Source organism: Uranotaenia lowii, chromosome 1 (genome assembly GCF_029784155.1).
Source record: "Uranotaenia lowii strain MFRU-FL chromosome 1, ASM2978415v1, whole genome shotgun sequence".
Lineage (NCBI taxonomy): Eukaryota > Metazoa > Arthropoda > Insecta > Diptera > Culicidae > Uranotaenia > Uranotaenia lowii.
Window position 1 is genome coordinate 42,017,111 of NC_073691.1, and position 22,480 is coordinate 42,039,590.

At 38.7% G+C, this 22,480-nt stretch overlaps 1 protein-coding gene across 4 annotated transcripts in view; it reads right to left on the reverse strand.

Moving 5' to 3' along the window:
* The window catches only part of LOC129740458 (titin homolog), a 107,844-nt gene extending 86,224 nt beyond the window's left edge, over positions 1-21,620 (reverse strand). Inside the window, exons 1-2 of one of the 4 annotated variants that reach the window (XM_055732140.1) lie at positions 18,455-21,620; positions 11,149-17,457 (exon numbers count right to left, since the gene is read on the reverse strand). In XM_055732140.1, coding sequence (XP_055588115.1) covers positions 11,149-17,338 — 6,190 coding nt within the window. In that variant the 5' untranslated portion in view covers positions 17,339-17,457; positions 18,455-21,620. Of the gene's footprint in view, positions 1-11,148 lie in introns of all 4 variants that reach the window. The other 3 variants (XM_055732139.1, XM_055732138.1, XM_055732141.1) reach the window with 3 other exon arrangements.
* Positions 21,621-22,480: the final 860 nt, after the last annotated feature.

Here is a 22,480-nt window from a genome sequence, read left to right on the forward strand (position 1 = left end):
AAATTCGATCATCATCTAATTTGTTATCAAATAAGCAATTTCTGATTGCTTGGCACCTGTTTCGACAGGTTTTGCCCCAGATTTCACAGGAACCCAATATTTTTGTTGATAAACGCCCTAGAAGCGTTTAGTCATCTGATATCCTTCCTGGTTGACAATAATCGACTCAAAACACGAGGGGCATTAAAATGGAAGAAAAATAAGGTAATTGAAATGAGTAATCGCTTTTTTTCATTCAAAATTCAAAAGAATATTTGACCGAATATTCGGCCGAATATTCGGCCGAATATTCGTTTGGCCGAATAGTTGAAAAGGTCACTATTCGGTATTCGGCCGTTCGCCGAATACCACTATTCGGTACATCTCTAATGTTGATCATTGCTAAGCACGAAATTATTGATATTTATATATTGACCTATATTCATTCAATAATTTCCGAATTAAAACGACTCAAAAAAGAGCTTTAATACGAAAATTAGAAAACTAGGGTAGTAGACAAACTTTTAGAATTCTTTTTTTTCTGACATTTATTAACTGTGAAATAAATACTAAGATGACCAAATAAGTAAAGGGAACATTTATCTTTAGATTTTGCATGATTTGTGCCAAAGCTTAGAACATCCTGAATAAAGGATCAAGTCTCCTTTAAGAAAGGATCAAGTATTCTTTAACTTTTAAAATATCACATTTTTTTAAGTCCCACTAAAACGCTTCTAGTTCATCTACGGGCTCATGTATCGATCTAACTTTAGCAGTACATAAACTTGAAATCGTACGCTGACAGAAAATGCAAAAGACGGTTATCTGCAAATTTTTTCCAAAAAGATATAATGAAAATAAGATAAAGGGATCAAGTATCCCCATTCTCACCTTGAGTTTTTTCGTAATTATTTATAAAAAAAGTTTTCATTCTCATTTCTAAAACCATTTCAGTTGTGTATTTGGGAACAAACAACAATTTCTTGAAGAAGAAATAAGTTTTAATTATGTTGTAACAGAGAAAAGTTGAAAGTTTGAACTTGCTCTAGTGAACCTCAAATGAAAATTCTTTCGGAAATATAATACTCTCATTTTTTGTCATTAAAAAGCAATCATGTGTAAAATTCTTGAACTCATCGTGTAAATCGAAAGTTTTATATTCATGTTTGTAAAATTTTCACTTTGGTAATCGCTTATCACTAATAGAAAATTGTAGCAAGATGCAAGCAAGAAACACAAATTTCGATGAAATTTTCAAACATTATATTGATTAAAATAGTGTTGCTGTAAAATGGGATGTAAAGTAACAATTTCTGAAACTGTAATATATCTGTTCAATTCAGCTCTGTCCATTCACGATAAGATTTAATTTGTGTAGGTATTTAATAGAGAGTCAGAAAAAAAAACCATAACAAATTATTTCAAACTACCTTTATTAAATTTTCATTAACCTTTTGATGTTCCTGTTTTGTCCAATCAATTTTTTAAGTTTTTCCAACGTCCATGTTTAAAGAAGACCTCAATACAGGTGTGGAGGCAAATCTAAAGAAAAAACTACACTATCTTTGACGATTCTTGAAAAAATATGATCCATTTTTTCAAGAAACCTGCATTATATTTTAAAATACTTCACCAGTTAAAAGTTTTTTTAAACAGGAATGATGACGATAACCTACGTACATAATTGAAATGAAAATATATAGATTTTGTGTTCTTAAGTTAGTGGAAACTGAACATTAGCGGAACTTTTTTTTTATCAGCTGCTTACTGAACATTTAGCGAAAAAATAAACATTTCGAGAGCATGTTAGCGGACACACTGCCAGTTGCCAGTTGTGCGATGTAGATTTTATACTTAATACTTTCCATTCCCTGAGCGGTGAGTTGGATAAACTAAAAATTTCGATAATTCTGGATATGTTACTGATACAAAAGAATCCCACGCCCACGAAATTTGCTTTCATCCATTTATCGACGATGAAACAGTGCTGAAATATAAAAAAATCAAAGGCTCCAAAAAGTTTGGCGGGTCAGTTAGTATCCTACAAACATAAAATTTCTCGCTAGTTTTTCATTCCCCCGAGCATGCCTTTAAAAATTGGTATCATAAAAATTTCGACGATTAAAAATCCATAACAAATAGACACAGAGTAAAGTTTGAGTGTCTTCCAACGACTTATGAATAACAAAACAGTAAAAAGTTTCCATGAAATGACTTCCCACTCAAATTTAGTTAAAGTCAAAAGATTTAAAAATTCATTTACACTTTAAACACAATTCTACTCTCTGGAGCCACTACTAGATCTGAATTAAGAAACTTATCTTAATAAATTTAATCCCTTGGACAGCTCTGAAACAAATTTATCACCACCGACCGTGTCAAGTTTTGCCGGTAAATGCTGCATTTTTGCTACAAAGGAATAGATCGGCAATGCCAAGAATGCCACCTTACTCTCTTCTAAATCTTCCCTCGTGCATTCCCCAATCTGCGTTTCACTAGCCAGAAGAACCGGTATGCATAACTTGAATCGCATCTTCCCAGCTAGCTAACTACATCCACATGTTGAGGAGGCATACGCAAACGCGCATAACTCAAATCGCACTTCCTATAAATCTCGCTTTGAGAAAACTAAATCTGATGCGCGTGTAACCTGATGCAACTGAAAACAGCAACAACAAGAATAGGAGGAACAGTAATTAAAAAAAACCGGTGCTCACGAGTTAATTACGGAAAGAAATAGTGAGAGTATACAAACAAACAGCCGTTTGGTGTAGCGCAGACGTTTAGCCGAAAACAAACAACCATCCACACCTAATTCGCCAACCGATTCCGCTGATAGCAAACAAAAAATTTAGGATGCTGATGTACTACAACATTAGGTGAGAGAGCAGAGAAAAAAAAACAATCGCAAGGTTCTATTTTTACCAACCGTTGCTGCCACTGTTGGTGTGTTTTGAGTTGATTTGTAAACCAATACGTTCATCGAAAACGTTTCGCAAAGATTGGATTTCAATTCGATCGAGCGAATCGGTTTCCAATTCAGCCAAATTCGATCTTCAACTTCCGGCTAGCCAGTTTCGGATGTTTATTGTTGTGCCTTCCCCTTCCCCCAATCATTTACGTTGTTAGCTCGCTGTCTCGTTCGTTCATTCATCAACTAATTTGATAGAGAGATGCTATAACCGGGTAAGTTACGGTCATTGACGTCGTCAGTAGGCTATGTAACGTGATCATCCGCCGGAGATTGCATAATTGATTTAACTGTTGTTTATAGCGTTGTGAGATTTGCAGGATTAACCTTCCCTCGAAGATCATAGTATTTTTGGGTTAACTTATTAGGTTTTGAGATCACATTGTCGCTGCTGGTGACATTGATAAAAAGTATTAATCACCAAAACTAAAAGCCGATGAAAATGGAATCATAATTAGGGTTACAAGATGTTACTAAGCATTTCCTTCATAGAACTGGATAATTTTCTTTCAAAAATCATATTCAAAATTTTAACAGAAGTTCTAATTCTAGTCATCGTTTCTTAAATTGAAATATCATTAGAAAAAAAACAGGTCATAAAATAGGTATTGATGAAAATTAGGGGTATATCGATAAAAATTACCCCAAAATACCTTATTGTACGGATAAATCCAAATTCAAATTTCCAGCTTACATGTTAAGTGCATATTATAGAGAAATGTGTTTTTTTTAATTAACTAACTTCAAATTACTGATGAGTAATGTAAATTTGAAATATGTTTAAATTAATTTTATTATAGTTCAAGCAATTTGAGAAGTCGCAAGAATGACCAAATATAAGATTCTAACTAAGGAACACCACGAACGACACATATTGAAAAAAAAAAATTAAAAAAAAGGCCAAATAAGTTAACAAAATATGATATTAAAAGTTTAAACTCAATAAAATGCTGCAGTGATGTTCGCCGAATTTATTGGTTAAATCGAAACCACATTTCAATCAACATCAATCATGAATTGTGTTTTATGTATTATCTCTTTCATTGAAAATTGGATTTCGTGCAATGTTTTGCAGTCGCAGTTATCCGTACAAAGGTTGACTGAAAAGAGGTTAGCGTGTAGAACTCCGACAGATTTTACACTGATTTGACAGGTCGCACGAATGTACGAGTTCGCACAAATGTCGCAGCCATGAGTGCGCAGTCCAATTTAGTGCGCTGCGATTCAAGGAATATTTAAATAAGGTAGTGTCGAGAACCATATTGGATTTTTTTGTGACGTCACAAAAACGAATGTATCGAAAATTTATATGCGAATGGCAGAAATTTCACAGAAAAACATGTTTTAGAACGAAAATGAATTCCAATTTCGTTATGATTGTGTTGTAAGACCTCTATTCCACTGTTATGAAATTTTCTGGTCCTTTGAAGACTGCATTATGTTTTTTTTTCTCATTTTAATAATGAACGCAATGTCATCTTGAAGCTGAAACGTTCAAAAACGAAGATAAAATCTTCTTTAAAAAGGTCTAGCTGGTAGTTATTGAGTGTTCAACTGATTTTCATGATTTTTATCCAATCGGTTTACCATATTCAATTCTTATGTAGAACAATTAACATCAATTGATTATTGTTAACTCGATTTACTAAAATGCGAATAAATAATTGTGGTTTTATATAAAAGTCTGTTTTTTTGATATTTTTTTTGTAATAAGGAACTTAAACTGCACTGACTTGATCATTTTCATGGAAGACTTTGAACTAATTTTGCAAATTTGAGTAGGGAAAATCCACCATTTTTTTCGAACTTCTAAGGTTTATTTCATACAAAAATTACTCGAAAATCCAACTTTTTTCGTACCAATCTTGAAGAGCTAGAATCCTTCTAGACTAACAGGTATTAAAAATTGAACATTTCCAGCAAATTCTTCAAATTATCAACGAAAAAGGCAAATTTCCTAGTAAATTAACAGATTTTTCGTGATTGTGACGTCGCAATGTGTACTAATACTAAAGCAGGGCTGCCTCGACACTACCTTCTTTAAATATTCCTTGGCTGCGATTAATGTTTTTCTATCATTTTAATACCACCCAATATTTTAACCCGGAATTAGGAAGTAGGCGTTGGCCGAATCGGAGCGCAGATGTTTTTTCCTCACGTTGCGAAAAATTTCGAATAATTCGTGAAAAGTGAGGATAAACGTGGATAATCTTCGAATTATCGATAAGATAACTCCTATTTATACGGTGAAGTTGATTCTAGATATTCTTACCAGTTCACCATTCAGAAACAGTGAAATTTCAGGCGAAACATACCATCCAGTTCCAGATAGCTTTTGTGTTTTAAATTTACGTTCCGTGTTATCTCGTGAAAAATAATCTAAAGTTTCAGGAAAAGTTGAAGGGTCCGAAGATAAAGATACCTGAGAAGAATAATGTGTCAAATGAGTTGGTCGGAGAGGGAGTTGATTAGTGTCTGCGATCGTGTGGAGAAGAAGAGCTGTACGGCGCGGATTAGTTCTTAAACCAGCTATGAAACAGAATTGGGTGAAATCAAATTTTCCCCAACAGGTAAGTGGTTCTAAGTGTTGTACACTTGTCTTTTGGAAAAGTGTATAAAATTAGTTATTTATCAAAACAGAAAAATAATCCTTTTAAAGTGAAAATCTTTCATTAAATGTAGCAGTGACAAATTCTGTTGATTACTTTGATTAAAAACGCATACAAGTGCCGAATTACTGTTGGACTTTTTACGATTTTTGAGCGGCAGTAAACCGTTTGACAGTTAAAGGAACACGAGTGGGGTTGCCAGTTTTTTCACTGGATTGCATCTCATTTTGTTGGTTCAATTCTTGTATAAATTAGACCCAAGAATAGACCTCGGATACAGGTGCTGTTACTATTATGGTGTAATGTAAATATTTTCACTAGGCATAAAACAGAAATATGTTTTATTGCCATGACAAAAATGTGCCAAATAACGTCAACTTTTCGATCCTCTCTTCAAAATTTATCTGGAGTGACTTAAACTATTTTGACGGTTCATTGATTGAAAAGTACGGTTTTTACACGACTTTTTTACATTTTTTGTGGCCATCTTAAAAAATTTCAAAAAAATATATATTTATGTTCAAAATGTAGCTTTAAACTTCTGTTCTCTGGGAAGCTAAGTGATTTTTTAGCATTTCATAGCTGACCTTTGTTTGTTTGTTTATTTTATTTAACGACCGTTTAACAGCTTTGGTCATTCTGGTTGACTCATAGCTGACCTACAGTCTTTTCCCGACGCACGTGTTTTCGGATTGTTTTTCTTAGACTTTGAATAACGGAAAACTGAAGTGTTGTAGGAGAATATTGTCTGAGAAACATATTTGATTTACATTATGGGGTTTCCAAAACTATAAATTTAGTTAAAAATCGGTTGACAAACAAGAGAGATATAGTTTTAAGCGAGAGGTGTCAAATTGACACCAAAGGTCTGATTAGTGAGTTTTTTTTCCTGGGCTTTTAGGGTGCGTCAATAGAAAAGTAATGATGCAAAATTAAAGATTTCAAGAATTCATTTAGGGTCCCCAAAAAATGTAGGGGAGAGTGGGGTATCGTAGGCCATGGGGAAACGTGGGCCACTTTTAATATCTCAGATGTGTGTTGAGATAAAAATCTCAAACCAACTGTCATCGTCGCCGCTTTGCGTGAGCATATATTCCTTTATGTTGTGGACTGAAATACGCATCATATGCTCCTTTTATTTATCAAGCTAAAAAAAAGTTAGAAAAATTTACTTAAATAATTCAAAAAACAACCACTAATTTCATCATTGGGAAACCTAAAGTGCATAACAAAAATATGCTCATATGCTTATGATCTTAGTTTTGTCATGATCTTTCACATGGTAAATGAATTTTTAGTGAAACATCACACAAACACAACCAATTTGCAAATCATAGCTTGTGGGGAATCGTGGGCCACACATCTTGAATCACCTATATTTTTATGTTTTTATACACATTCAGAACTTAAAATAGGTTTTACCTATCTGTAAAGTTTTCTTATGCAAATAAAAAATTATGAAAAATATTTTGTCCATTCTATATAAGAAATTTTGCCAAAAGGTTATGGAATCTATGCGATCATACACAGCTCTCTTTTTTATTTCATCATCTGAAATTGCTTTAAAATAACGAAATGAATTAGGAAATCACAGTTTTGGGTCAACTCATAAACTTTGCATGTTATTTGATCAATTTGGATTTGGTGGCCCCCGATTCCCCACCATTTTTCAAAATCCAAAAAAAAAATGCTTTTTTTCAAACAGCCAGAATTTGAAGAAAATAACTTAAAAAAAATTTAAAAAAATACTTCCTGATACCTTGAAAATATAGAAAACCATACCATTTTTTATTTTCATTTTAACTTTTATAATAAAGAAGTTATGGAACAACGAAAAAAGTGGCCCATGATTCCCCACTCTCTCATACATAAATCAGTCAAACGATCTGTATCTTCGAGCGTTGTTGAGTGCATTCCTAAGCTTTATACTGATATTCATGATGTATAAATCGATCAACTTCCAAGTGAGACATAAAGGAATAATTTTATCAAATGACAATTCATTCATAGAGGTAAAGAGGGGCAAAAAATTCGCGTCCTATAATCTTTTCATCAGTACGTAGTTTCATTTTAAATATCTTATGTAAAAAGAACCTTGTAAAAATAAAGAAAAAAAAATAAAATTCTTAGGTAAAAAAGGTAAAAAAAAACACTCCATTCAGACTGACGTATTTGACGAATTTGACGTAAGATAAATTTTATGCTAGCGCTCAAAACGTCGGTTTTGATTTTTTTAGGGATTTCCCCCTTCAAAAAAGGCCGTCTCCAAAGTGGATTGCTTATTTGGGAAGAATGACAGCTTGCTGTTAAATTCCTTGAAAAATAAAGGAAAAGTGGATTGCCTTTGAACTAGAAATTCGCATAATAAGCTTCCATGCCAAATTTGAGCTCCTTAATCCAAATGTTGGCTGAGCCTTTGGAAAAAAATCGGAGATCATAAGGCACGTCATAAAATTTGCCTGTCCACTTATTGGGCATAGACAACCTGTGTATAATGATTTTTTAATTTTTTATGTCACTTTTTTCGAAAATTTGGACTTTTGGATCTTGTCGGTCTGGTCGAACTGAAAAATAATTATTATTTATTGTTTATTAAACCTATATATTTTTATTTTATTATATATTTTTGATACTGAAATCTTTAAGAAGGGTGAAACAATCGTAATTATTTCAGTTCTATATATTTATTAATTTTTAAAATCTTTTCAAAGCTAATAATAGTGAATAGAAACCATGGTCGATTATTTTTTCCTCATTTCCATCTATTGAAGGAAGAATTGCAAGGTTCAACATCAAGAAGCGTAGAAATGTCTTAGGGTCTATGCTACCAACGAAAAAATATAGCTAAAACGGGAACGTATGATACTTTTTTCCACGTTTCTTCCTCGCTTTTATTCCAGTTGTCTTTTCGTTCAATACTGCACAGTGGGCCCGGCCTTGTTCAAATGCTTTGGGATGCTAACAAGATCATAATCATAAGCAACCCAATGTATTTACCCGGAATTAATTTCCTATTTTTCCAACATCACTTTTCCAGAACAAACAATTGAATTGGGTCCACTTCTTTCTGTTTCTTGAACAAAAGCCCAAGAAAAAAGAGTTATAAGAAAGTTGGATACAATACGCAGAATTAATGTTAAAACATTCAAATTGTAAAAATTTTAAAAATGAAAATTGAATATAATTTAAAAAAGCGTAATCACCATGAATTTGTTCAAGCATAGGTAGCCAAAGTTTCAACAAAAATTGCCCTATTTTGAAACTAGCGGACAGCAGAAACTGAATTTATTTATGAAAATTTCGCATCATGGATCGCCTGAGGGCTCCTTATGTACTTTGAAGGAATAAAATGTTTGCATATAATCAAAACCCTGATGACCAAGGTTGCCGAAATCACAGAAAAATCTATTATTTTACAGAATTGTGTGCTAATTTTCATCACAGAATCTGTGTCACAGAACACAGATTTTTGGAAATAATCACAGAATTCAATGATTTTTTTAAATTTTGTACGTATTATTATAAATTTTATGTTTAAATAAATTTTGGCTATCTAACATTGTTTTGGAAAATTATGCTAAGATTGGTAATGTCAATTGATTTTTCTAAAGTGAAACGTGAAAAAGTCTCATTTCTTCATGACTTTTCAAATAAATTTATGCTGTTTCCATCACGGAAAACCACCACAGAATTTCTAGGTGAAATCACAGAAAGTCAGGATTTTTTTTCACTAAAACTCAGATTTATTTTCGGCAACCTTGCTTATGACCCGCGGGCCAAATTAATTTTGGCTATGACCTATTTGTGCAAACGTTTTTCCTTTCGATGAACAAAAAGCCTACAGGCGAATCCATGAGGAGAAATTTTCAGAAAGTAATTTGGTAATGCTGTCCGCAAGCTTCAAAATGAAGCAATTTTGGTGAAAATCTTGGTCACTCATACTTTAGGGCAAGAGGGAATTACATTCGCTCAACAAAGCAGAGAATCTTAACCTTTCAAAAGGGCAAGAAGCTATCTGAACCGTCCGAGAGGGCCCATAACCGGTGATGTCAACCTTCCAGATTTTTTCTGGATCTTACAGACTTTTGGACTTTTACCAGACATGTTTTTTAGGTTTCCAGACTTCCAGACTTTTGTCATTTCTTCCAGACATTTCCAGACTTTTGAGTTTCGACTTAAATTTTCTGACAAAACAGTAAAGATTAGAAATTTTCATTGCAAAATGGCAGGAAATGATTCGAATTAGTAATTGAAGGGTGCGAAATGCCACGAAGATGGTAGTAAAACAGGAAGTAAAGCATAAAACGTAGTACCACCGACATCACCACAATATGAATCAGGCATTGATAGTGTATAGAATGTTTGATTATGATAAAATAATAAGTGTTATTCCCTAGACTGCAATATTGCGATAATGCGATCTGGCGACCAAAAAAAGGCCATCACTTATAAAGTACGCCATCCAGACTTTTCCACACTTTTCCAGAATTTTTTTCAAAATCTTGCAGACATTTCTGAAAAACAGTTGACATAGCCCATACCGGCAATAAGGGAGTACGAACCGTCCGTAAGTGAGTGTTTTTCGATTTGTTAAAACACAATGAATATCAAAATAAAATGTGAACCGGGTTTAGACCATGGGCAATGAAAATAAATTATTTAGCGGGTTTGAGCCAATGGCAACCGATAGGATCAAAAAAGCTGGATTTAAACCCATGGCAATTGATTGTAAGTCGAGTTTTAGCCCATGGTCATCGATAATAAATATCCGCAGAAAAAGAAAAAAACAACAAAAATAACCAACATTTTTGACATTGAGTGTGATGAAGCTCATCAATATTGGTCACCCAAACCGAGATTTAATAACGTAAATATTTGAAACCCCCTTGAATCGTTGCTATGTATAATTCAAATCCCAAACGTTGCCAGTTGGCCAAACTCGTTGTTATATATCGCTTATATAATAGACCTCTCCTATACCTACACTTCGATGAGGTGATGACAATTCACTTTGGCATTATGTGGTTTCCACATTTGGCGATACTTCCCGGAGTCTGTTTTTGGCCAAGTTGACTGAGGAAATTTTTATTATCTCTTAAATTTTACAAGAATCTTTTATAATATTAATTGAATAGAACAGAGGCGAGCATTATTTGCTGTGCCGGCGTATCATGCTGCATTTGAGTTCATGTTCATAAAGCTGTGCTTGATAGAGAGCCGAATTTCCACGAATGGTTATGATCATTTAAAAAAAAATCGCTAGAACATTTTTTTTAAACAACTGATAACCCTACCGAAAAAAAAATCCTCGAGCGATTGCTCGCGCTCGCGTTGGTTGTTATTGTTGTCACCAAAACAGAACGTATCTACATACATCTATCCACCTCCCATAGGGCGGATGAACGAGATCAAAGCGGCTGCACCGCCCCAGCTCTGGTTGGGGGTGACAGACAGCAGTTTGCCGGCAACGGAAAACTGTTAGGTAGGTACCGAGGTCGAATGAATCGTTGTCGTCGTCGATTTTCCAACCCTGAAGGTGCAGCTGCTGCGCAATAACCCCGCCCTCCGCTTACGTTCATGATCACTTACCCATGGCTTTCTTGGGGCTGATCGGGGCCGTTCCGCCACCGTAGAAGCCCGAATCGTGGCTGCTGGTGCTGGTGCTGCGAACTTCCTGCTGATTGTTGAGGTTCTTGTTGTTTTCGTCGTCCGCCGATCCGGCACCTTGCTGCTCGTTGTTGTTTTCATCTTTGCTAGGGGGTTTGGTCTTCGGAGGCTCCGTGTGGAGCGGGATCACCATTGGATTATCGTAAATATCACTACCCACATCACTGGTTTTGCTACCTAGTTTACCCCCCTTGCCCTTTGGAATTTTCTTCGCCGCGCCACCACTACGATTTGATCCGATGCTGCTATCGGACGCGATATCCGAGGAACCCCCGACGGTCGACGATTTCCCGGAGGAACTGGTTTGATCCGTACCGGAACCGGATTCGTCTTCCGCTTCACTACTGCTGCTGGTGAGATCCGCAGCTTTGCGGTTGTGTCCATGCCCGTGGCGTTTCACCTTCCACAGAGGCCTCGGGCGTGCCACCAACACAATCGGGGATTTCTCCTCCTTCACGTAACATTTGCGCATCTGATCAAAGTTCAGCTTGACCCGCTTTTGGGGGTCAAACTTCTTCTTCTTCTCCGGCTTATCGTTGGCCATATCTTCTTCGTCCGACGACGACCAGTCGTCCTCGATGCCGGAGAATGAAGTTTCCGACGAAGACTCTTCGTCACTACCACCCGAATCCGAACTTTGGCCGCTGCTGCTGCTGCTGCTGATGCGACTGGAAGAACTATTATATCGCGAGGAACCCTTGAGTCCTTGCTGCTGCTGATTTTTGCTTCGCCGAACCGCGCCCGTTGACACTTGTTCACCAACTAATCGATCACCTGCGCTCAGCACCGACAAATCACTTAAATTAGCAACGGCGCCAAATTTATTCTTCGTCAATTTCCCCCCGATGCCTTCGGACGTGGACGACGGCTTATCAGCCGCGGCCGCCACGAGAGCCTTTTTCGGCGGTTGTTTTCCACCGTTTGCAGGAAGAAGCTTCTTCGTTGTCCCATCGTCCACCGATGATGCTTGTTGACACTTTGCACATTCCTTGATTTCCACCTCGAGCTTCGCGCCCATATTCAGCGTAATTTGATTCACTTTGGCTTTCATTTTTTCAACGTTTTCCTGCGCCTTTCGTTGCCGTTCAGCTTCTTCGGCGGCTGCAGCTGCAGCAGCAGCCGCCAGTTCAGCCGCCGTTGGCTTTGGTTTGACAACTTTGATTACCTTCTTCACCACCACCTTCGTTGGTTTCTTCTCGTCACCGCCTGCTCCTCCGATTGGATTAGTCGCTGATTTCGTCGGGTCGTTCACCGTTGGTGTTGTTGTTGTTGTTGGCGTCGTCGAAGTAGTCGTTTGTTTGATTGGTTGTTTGGGTTCAATAACCGGTTGCTGCGGTTTTCCGGTTCCGGGCTGTGGTTGCGTCGGTTTTTGTTTTGCCGTCTCGGCTACCTGTTTCTGCTGCTGTTGGGCGGCTAGCTTCTTTTCAGCTTCGGCCGCCATGTTTGGAGCCGCTGCTTTGACCAGTTCTTTCGGGGACAGCTTCTGGGTGATTGGTTTCTTGATCGGTGCGAGAAGGTTGGCGTTCGGTTGTTTGGAGTCTTCCGATGGACTCTTGGACGGAGTTGTTTCAGCTTTCTTGGAATCAGCTGCCGGTTTTGCTGGTTCAATTTTCTTCACAGCTTCGGGAGCAATTTTTGTAATTTGCGTTGCAGAAGTTTCCTCTTTTTTAGGAAGATCTTTCGTTGCGACTTTCTTAGTGTCTGGTGTATCCATCGAAGTTATTTTCTTCAGTACGGGTTTAGTGTCTAGAGAAGTTTCTTTCGTGGCAACTTTGGGTGGATCAACTGCTTTTGTTTTGTTCTCTAGAGCTTGCTTGACAGCTAGTTGTTCCTGATTAGTGTTCTTAAGACCTGCATTGGTTTCTGTCTTTTTTGCCTCTGAAATTGCCTCTTTAGGAGCCGACTCCTTCGTTTTTTCGTTCAACGTTGGTGAAGTGGGTAAAATTTTATCTTTAGTTGGTTCCACCACCGCTTTTCGTAGACCTTGAGGACTGCCAGAACTCTTTTCAACCATTTCCGTCTTTGAATCGGTTGTTTTGGGTTTGGTAAGCTCTTGTGGTTTCTCAACACCGATCGTTTTTTGTGTCTGAGCTACCATCTGTTCAGGTTTCTTCGTTTCCAACTTAGTAGTCTCCGCAGGTTTCTTGACCGTCTCCTTTGATTCTTCGTTTGCCTTTGACAACACTGTCTTTTGTCTTTCCTCCATAGTACCTACACTAGCGAGCGGTTTTGTCTTTGGCTCTATTTTCTCGTTTACTTTCGAAACTGCGTCAACTGCTGTCGGTTGCTGTTTCATCAACATTTCTGCAGGCTTCAACGGAGCCGTTTTGCTAGTAGCATCGTCTACCTTCGACGGTAATTTCTTATCCACACTTTCCACCGCTTTAACAGTCGATACCTCGAATGTCTTCTTCCCCTGGCCGGGAAGTTCCACCAATATTTCCGCTTCTTTCTTCTTCAACGCATCGGGAACCTTCTTCGCGAATCCCAACTCATCCTCCGGCTCTTCCACCGGTTTCGGCCACTGGGGCATGTTTCGTTTTCCTTCCGCCGGTGGTGAAATCATCAGCTTGGTATTGATTCCTTTGGCTTTGATCCCGGTTGGTGAAGTGTTTCCAACTCCACCAGTCGGCTCATTGGAAGGTTCTCCCTCTTCATCCCAAATGCCAAACTTCAGCAGAACCATTTCGTTTCGACGGGCGATTTCCTGCTTCCGCCGGTTGAAGTGGACAGTTTCCCGCGTTCCGATGTTGCCCCAGAAATCTTCGTGGTCTTGAACTGCGACCTTTTTGCGCAGTAAGGGTTTCTGTACTGTGGTAGTTAGTTTTGGTTGATCCAATTTCGTCGTTTTCTTGAGGATTGGTGATTCTGGCTTCGGTTTCGCAGCTGTATTTGAAACTTCTTCGACAATTGATTTGTTTAGCAGTTTGCTTGGTTCGTTTGTGATGTTGTCTTTTGCCTTTTGGTCAGTTATTGACTCACCAAACTTCTTTGCTGTAGGTGAGCTGACTGGTTTCGCTTTCGACGCTTCTTCGACAGTTTGAGCTTTCGGCTTTTCTTCTACCGCTTCGGGAAGCTTCTTGATTGCAGAAACTTCCGGTTTCCTCAAAGTCGCTTCCGGTAGATTTGGTTTTGATGCTTCAGTTGGTGTGTTGACAATTTTCTCTAATACCTTTTTAGGTGAATCTGGTGTTTTAGGTGATTCCAGTTTTGTTGGTTCTGTCGGAGTTTTCGCAATTTTCTCAGCTATCTTTTTAGGTGAATCTGGCGTTTTAGGTGCTTCTGCAAGCTTGGACTCCAACACCTTTGATTCAAGTTTCTTATCGGTTGTTTCAGTCTTTTTCATTGGCGTTGTAGGTTCCGACAATGATTCCTTTCCTTCAACCTTTCTACCTTCAACCGGTAACTCCAAAGTCGTTGGTGGTTTCTTTTTACCCCCCAAAGGCTTGAGCGCATCTTCCAAGTCGGTTGCTGTAACTGGTTTCGAGTTGCTTGTCAACTTCGCGGCCAAAATATCAGATTTCTGACCTAAAGGCTTTGTTTCTGTGTTTTTGGGCACCGGTTTCTGTTCCAGTTGATCTTTTAGCAGCTGAGCTTGCTTTTCTTCCAAAGACACCGCGCTGCTGCTCAGCGAAGCAGGCTTTGCTTTCGACGACGGAATTGTGCTGTCAACTGTTTTCGATTCGGCGGCAGGCTTGGTGACATCAGTCACGGGCTTCTTCTCTTTAGTTTCCTCGGTTTTTGGAGCAACTGTTAAAGACTTTGAGGCGATCGGTGTGTCAGATTCCGTTTTTTGTTTGTTTTCCGAAAGTTCGATTGGTTTAGCCTTGGAATCTGCCAGTTCCGTTTTGTTAAGCTTCGTTGTGTCTTCTGCCAACGGTTTCTTCTGTTTTGATTCAACAATTTTCGAGGTCACATCCGAAGTGGTTTTCTTCAGTTCGACCACCTTTTGAGTGGTTGCAGCCTCAGCATCTGGTGCTGTTTTGTTAAGCAGTAGCGACTTGGAGTTAGTTTTCCCGTACGGTTTCAGTTGTTTTGTGGCTGTTTGTGGTTCAATTGATTCCGAAGCAAGCTTCACCTCGGTTAGCTTGCTGAGTGCTTCAATCTTCTTGAGCATGTCCTGTGTTTTCTTCCGTTCGGTTAGCTCCTCGTTGGGTTTCGTTTCCGATTGTTCCGGTTTCTTTACCGTTATTGGTACGGTCTTACTGCTTGCGGTGTCATCCTTCGTTTGTGCAGTTTGTTTCAACGATTCGACCTTTGGTTCGACCTTCGATTCAGTCGAAGGTTTTTTAACAGATTGTTCAGGTTTCTTCACCACTGCTGGTTCGATCTTCGACAACTCGCCTACTGTGTCCAGCGACTCTGTTTTCTTCAGTATTCCAACCGGTTTTTTCTGATCACCTACTTTGTCCAACGACTCGGTTTTCCTCAGTATACCCACTGGTTTTTTCTTCTCGAGCGACTCCGTATTTGCCTCGGAAATCTTTGAAGCTTCAATCGTTGTTGTCGTTTCACTAATAGCATCCAATGGAACAGATCCACCTCGCGATTCACCCAAAGCCGAGGACAACTTCTGCTCGCTCAGCTTGGTTAACGCCTCAATCCTCTTCAACATATCCTGCGTCTTCTTCCGTTCGGCAAGTTCCCCATTAGGTTTCTTCTCCGGTGGTTCCGGCTTCTTCGCTTCCACCGGCTTCGGTAGCTCAATTTTTGCTACCGGAGTCGTTTCCTTTTTGTTGCCGTCAGTCTTCGTCGTTGGTTTAACTTCAACGACGTTAACAGCAGCAGTCTCCTCGACTGGTTTCACCTTTTTCTTGGGTAACTTTAGGACGGTGCACTCCTCAATGGATTCGACTTCGGCGAGTAGCTTCGGTGTTACCGTCGATTGGATTGTTGGGTCGTCGGCTGTAATTTTTAAAGGGGTCACGGTGGTTTCAACCTTGTCGTAGATGACGTTATCGTCGGCGTCGATCTTTGGTAGCACCTTCGTGCGGGTTCGCTTGACTTTCTTGAGTTTCTTTTTCTCCGGAATCTCGGAACTGCTAGAGAGGTGTTGTTCCAAGGCTTCCTTGAAGCGTTCTTCCAGGCCCTCTTGAAGAATGCCGTTGGATTGCTGAAGTTGTTCCTGGATTTGGGCGATCTCGTCTTCAATAATTTGGGACGCTCGACGGCGAAGCTCGCCCGCGTTCAAGCCATCGTCCAGCTTGTCGGAGTTGATGTCCGCACAGATTTCGTGAAAGCTTGGCATCTTGGCGGCACTTTTTCGTCGAACTGTTCCGCGTCTCTTCATGGGTGGCGATTCCGGAGCAAGGTTTTCGATGATCAAGGGGGTTTCATCGTGCTGGATGAGATGTTTTTCCAGCAACAGCTCCCCGGGACTTTTCGCGACCTCGGATTTCTTGGGTCTTAGGGAGAGTTCGTCTCTTAGCCTATCTCTCCAAGAGGTTGTCTTGACGTTGTTAACGCTGGGGTCGTAGTACAGCATGTCTTCCTCGAAGGAGGTTTCCGGTTCTTCTTCGCGGGAATACTTGCGTTCGATGCTGCCCCGAGATCCGCGTGATTTGCTGCGAGCTCGGATGGTGTTGAGTCGTACGACAGCTCGATTACGGTTGATCGTGGATCGGGCCTTGCGTTCCTCGACCCTTTCCATGAGTTCCTGCTCTCGAGCGCTGATCGTTGTGGACGTCGGAGAGGTCAGATTTACGGGTGGTGGCGCCGGTGGTTCTGGAGAAACGGACGCCTTCGGTGAGAAGTGATCGCGTTTGGGCGTAAGATCGCGGATGGCATATCGCGACGCCGATACGTCTATGTCAGCGGTGTTGATGACACGTCGAGGCTTCTGATAGGTCGGTGGAATATGGATTGGGATGAACTTTGGAGAACTAACTCGGGTTAGGGCAGCCACTCGAGGCGTCTCCGTAATGGGTGTTAGCTTCGGGATGTAGCCTCGGGAGAAGGACGGGGTCCGAGTAGCTGTGATCGGGTTCGGATATCCCCGGGACACCCCAACATAGCTCGGCGGCGTGTAGACGCTTGAAGACGCCACAATCGGCGCCGGAATGACCGGAGTATTTCCGATGTAGTTGTGGTACATCTCCGAGTAGAGCGGCATGTTTTCTAATCTTTCAACACACTTCAAACACGAATCATAACGCAATATTATGGGCTTGAGCTACACGTTTTCCACTTTTCAATCTTCGTAGAGCTGCCGAATCATGTGACCTAGACGAACTTAAATCACTTGCTTTATTCAATTTTATATTTCTTTATTCTTTTCGAGAGACACTGTGACACTTGACAATAATTTTCAAGAAGACTTTTTATTTTATCTTTTTCGCTGAAGGTAGCTCGTGTACACCGCACTTCAATCACGTAGCGACGATTGAAAAATCATCCTTTTGCTTTTTATCCCGTCGAGGCGGTTTTTTTTTTCTTTGCTGAAAATTGCCCTTACTGATGGCAAACGCGTGATCCTCGGAATACAAAATCTCAACAAGAAATCTCTTCCTGCAAAAATCGGTCACCACCTTTTGAACGAGACACACATCCGCACCGAAAAAACTTCATAATTTACCCCGAAACAGACAAAAAAATACCCGAAAAGCAACGGCACAGATTCACTGATCTACACCTACGCTTCCGAAAATTGAAAGCCTTTTGAACCCACAAGAATTCTTCCAACACGCAAACATCCTAAGGTCTAATTATCGAATAGAATTCTTCAGGTCAAAGCTCGATTACGACCCCAAAAACGAATAACCTTAGAAAATCCAAAACGTCGAACTTTTTCCGAGGGGTTTCGGAAAGTGAAAATAATTTCAATAATTTTCCCTGCGTTCTCGTACACTTGACGGCAGCAGTAAAAAATGGCACACAAGAGCAGAAAAAATAACAAAAAAAAAAATCCCCAACACCGGCCCGAGATTTTGCGCCGAACTCTTCGCAAAACGCGGAGACGGGCACACGCGGCGCGGGAATTTTAACGAAAATAGAACAACCGACCGAACCGACGTCGAAGTCGACTTTCAGCCAGATACCGTCACTGGCAGACTCGAAAATCGAAAGACCGGGTCTCTTACTAGCAGCAGCCAGCAGCCGGGAGCACACCTGTCACCTGATATGATCTTTTCCCGTCCACACACCCGTCTTCACGCGATCACTCAAAAGAAGAAATTTTCAAAAAAAAATCCGGCCCACAGTTCAGCCACCCCCGTTGTCGTCTTCTTACTACTTCTTCTCGGTTCTACGCGGTTAACCCGATGTGACGCGGGGCGGTTCGATTTTGCGGTCCCGGTTTCTAGCAGGAACCAATCTGGTCAACGGATGCTTGAAAACTAAATCGCAGAGTGCCGAATCTCGATCTATGGACTCAGATGTGGTCTGGCTTGGTCAGACTCTTGAAAACTCTCCGCCGCCATCAGTAAGAGAGAAAATTTCGGTACTTTTTGGGGGAGAAAATTCGGGGTTTTCCCTAGGAATTGGTGAGAAAATGCTATGTTATGCCATGTCACAGAGCTAACTGGCGCATAGAGCGAAATACTAACTTACAGGTGATTTGTGTTGAATAAAATAAAAGAGACCGGGAGCTGAGGCCGGGAGTTTCGATTTCAGTAGATCGAAAATTTATCAATTTTTTATGCAATTGTAATCGTGCTTTATTGATTTAACGATCACAAAAAAATTTTTATTGAAAGTTCATTACAGATCAAAATGCAGGAGATGAAAACGACTCAATTGTTTTTCTATTCTATGATTTTCCACGATTCGATACCACGATAAAGAAGTGTGAATATTCGGTAAACCGTCCCCTCTCCTTTCTAGATTTGTAGGACAGATGGGGGTTCCAATCTCGCTGGAAAACAGGCGATTTTTTCAGTTTTTTTTTCAATAAGCTTAAAAAATCACAATTTTGTCAGAACATGCGTCAAATTTAATTTAAAAAAAAAACATAAATTAAAAATAATAGTTGAATTTCAATCTTTTTTTCAGAGATTTTTTAAACCAATTTTTAACGGTCGCCATTAACTGTCGTCAATCACAGCGTCGAAATGGCACTTACGAAGAAATATTCATTCCGATAATGGCGCTATCGATCGGGCGATAAGGTTAGATTCTGATCAGATGCACATTCATTTTATTCATGAACACTTTGTTTCTGTTAGAATTTTTTATCAATCATATTTTGCAGAATGTTGAATTGCTTTTTGGCATGGTATTTGTAGCCGGTGAGCCGTTGTTTATTTTTCGAAAAAATTTAAGATATTTACGGCTTATGTTCTTTCGTTATTTGATACCTCATGTTTCTCTAATTCTTCCCATCACCTACGAAAATGGTATTTCCATTTTCGTTAGCCGAAAAACACCTATTCACCTTCAGAAAGTTCAGAACGTCCAAAATTAAACACGAGCTAATTGCACTGAATTGGACCATTCTAATGAAGTGAGATCTTACTGCATAAATAATTTAGCATCGTTATTATTAACTTTGGATTTATGGAAAACTCAATATTTTGATTCGCTCTTGGTGGACACTGGGTATAGCAAAGCATAGCATAGCATAGCATAGAATAGCATAAAATTCAATATTCATTCATTCATTCAATATTCAGTGATGGTCTGGATTATCAGTGTGTGAATAAAATCAATCATTCATACTGATGAACTAACGAACCTAAATAAAAAAAAAACTTGTTCTTGAATCTTTTTATTATCCTCCTTTTAATAAGGGATTCATAGATATTCCAGTTTCAGTAGTACAGATTTAATATTATAGATTTTAACTCATTTAACAACATTGTTGAAGACTGCAAAACGATTTGACCGATGCTTTGATAATATCCAAGATACAATTTGTTTTAAAGATTTTATTTTTGCGTAGTTGGAAAAGTAAACAAAATTAAAACAGCTATTACATTTTTCTACCAAATCAAATTTATTCGTGGTCTCCGAGGATGTGGGTCATCCAATTGAATCCTTTTTTTATATTATACTTATGTGCAAAGTAACGCTTCTTAATTCAGTTTTCACTAAGTGAATTTTTTTGAGCATTCCGTAGCTGATCTACAGCCTTTTTTCTGAGCATTTTTTTCGATTTTTTTCTTTAGACTTTGAATAACGGAAAACTGAAGTGCTGTATGTGAATAATGTCTGAAAAACATATTTGATCTACCGTACGAGGTTGACAAAACTATAAATTTTGTTAAAATCGGTTGGGAAACAAGAGAGATGTTTTGGTTTTAGTCAAGAATCTCATCCTGGATTATTATTCGTATTCCTGATTTCTTAATGTTTCAATTTTCACTTTGATACGGAAAAGTTTTGATCCCGAATCGTCAATGTGAATTCAAGCTTGCAATTTCTTACACCTTATTGTAATTTCCATATTCTGTGTTCTGAAGTGAGTAAATGCCAATATACAAAATCTGATTTCAAATTTAGTGTTGAATTAAAATTGTTATTTTAGTTTTTGTATCTGAACACTGATTTTGGATCCTAGATGGCATAATTAAAAATTTAGCTATTTCTGCTCAATAATTTTATAATTTTATAATCTAATCTAATTTTAAATTTTCGAAACTCGCCATATCTTTGTTGTAGGTAGTGTTGTTATATCTTCGCAGTCAAAACCATGCTCAAGTGGGCGTGCAGGAACAAAAACAAGTCCCCCATTTCACGAGTCGCGAAATGATTCATATAACTCCCTGCTGCATGCAGCGATCACTTGCCAAGATATGGCCAACAGCCAGCAGCAGTCATTGAGGAAGGTGGTGTTGTTATTTGGTAGAGGAAAAAAAAGAAAAGGTGTCTGCTGAACCAAAAATAACGATGATGTGAGAACATTACCAACCTACCGACTACATTAGCTTAAGCTACGGAAAAACGGCTCCTGCTGATGGATCATGAAATGGTGCAACCAAAATTTGACTCTGTTCTGGCTGGCACAGTTGTTGATTGTTGTTGAACCAACCTTCCGAAGGGAATCGCAGTAGATCGCAGTAGATCCTTTTGATATCGCAGTAGATCTCGCGATGGGAATAGAATTTTAAAGTGTTATCATTCAGGAAAAATTTGTTGACTACGTCAGTTAGCTTTCTTCGGGATTGAGGGAACTTCTTTCTGCCCAACACGTTTAGTTTTATTTATTCATTACGATTACATGATTCAAAAAAAATTAGGTCATTTTTTATCATTTGGCTCCAAAAGTATAAGTTTAGAACGAAATTTTGGAAAGTTTAAAAGTTGAGTGAATTTGAGGAATTAGATAATTATACCGTGAACCCACCCCCGGGCTTGTGATATAGCTCAGTTGGCATGTCTGTTGTCTCCTGAGCCGATGTCCGCGAGTTTGAGCCCAAGAGCAAACATCGAACACAGTTGTACCGGATAAGTTTTTCAATAATGATCCGCCAACTGCAACATTGATAAAGTCGCGAATGCCATAAAGATGGTAAAACGACTATAATCGAAACAAAAAAAAAAAAAAAAAAGTGAACCCACCAAGAAAGAAACATTCATCTGTCATCGATAAATTGGGATCTAATTTCGACTTAAAGTTCGATCCAAGTTTAGTTATGATACCAGACAGACAGAACTAATGAAATCATAACGGCATCTGAAAATACCTGAGTATGATTCGAATTCTTTACTCTTTGGAGCCACCATTAAATTTCATCATTCGAAAAAATTAACAGTTGTCATAAAAAGAGCTACAAATGTTAACACTTGTAGTTTAAACAATTAATATTACTCAAAGCTTTTACATTTAACCTGACAATGACGGTGAGAATTTGATTTTTTTTATTTCTTCCATTCGAACTGAAGTATCTCAAATATTACAAAACGTGTATTGTAAAAACCTCATAATGCACACTAAGGTGGCAATGGTTGTATGGAAAAAAATTTATGATTTGTAGATTGGCCCAAAAACATACCTTTAGAGAATCTCAGGTCAATCGGACTGGGTTCAGCTGTGCCTCAAAGCGCTCAAAGTTTCGGTTTTTGACCAAACGAAATCGGAAAAATCGGAATTTTAATTTTGATGTCAAATGACATAAAAATGCTTAAAAGGTTGAAATCTGGTTTTATTTCGAAAATTATTTTTTGTCAAAAATTGACAACAGAAGGTGTGAGCAACCTTTTTAACCAACGGGCCAATATAAACTTGAAATCTTATCGACGGGCCGCAATAAAGATAACTGTTTTTTTTATAATTAGCAGAGCTTCACGTCGTATTTTATAACTTAAATTTTTTTTT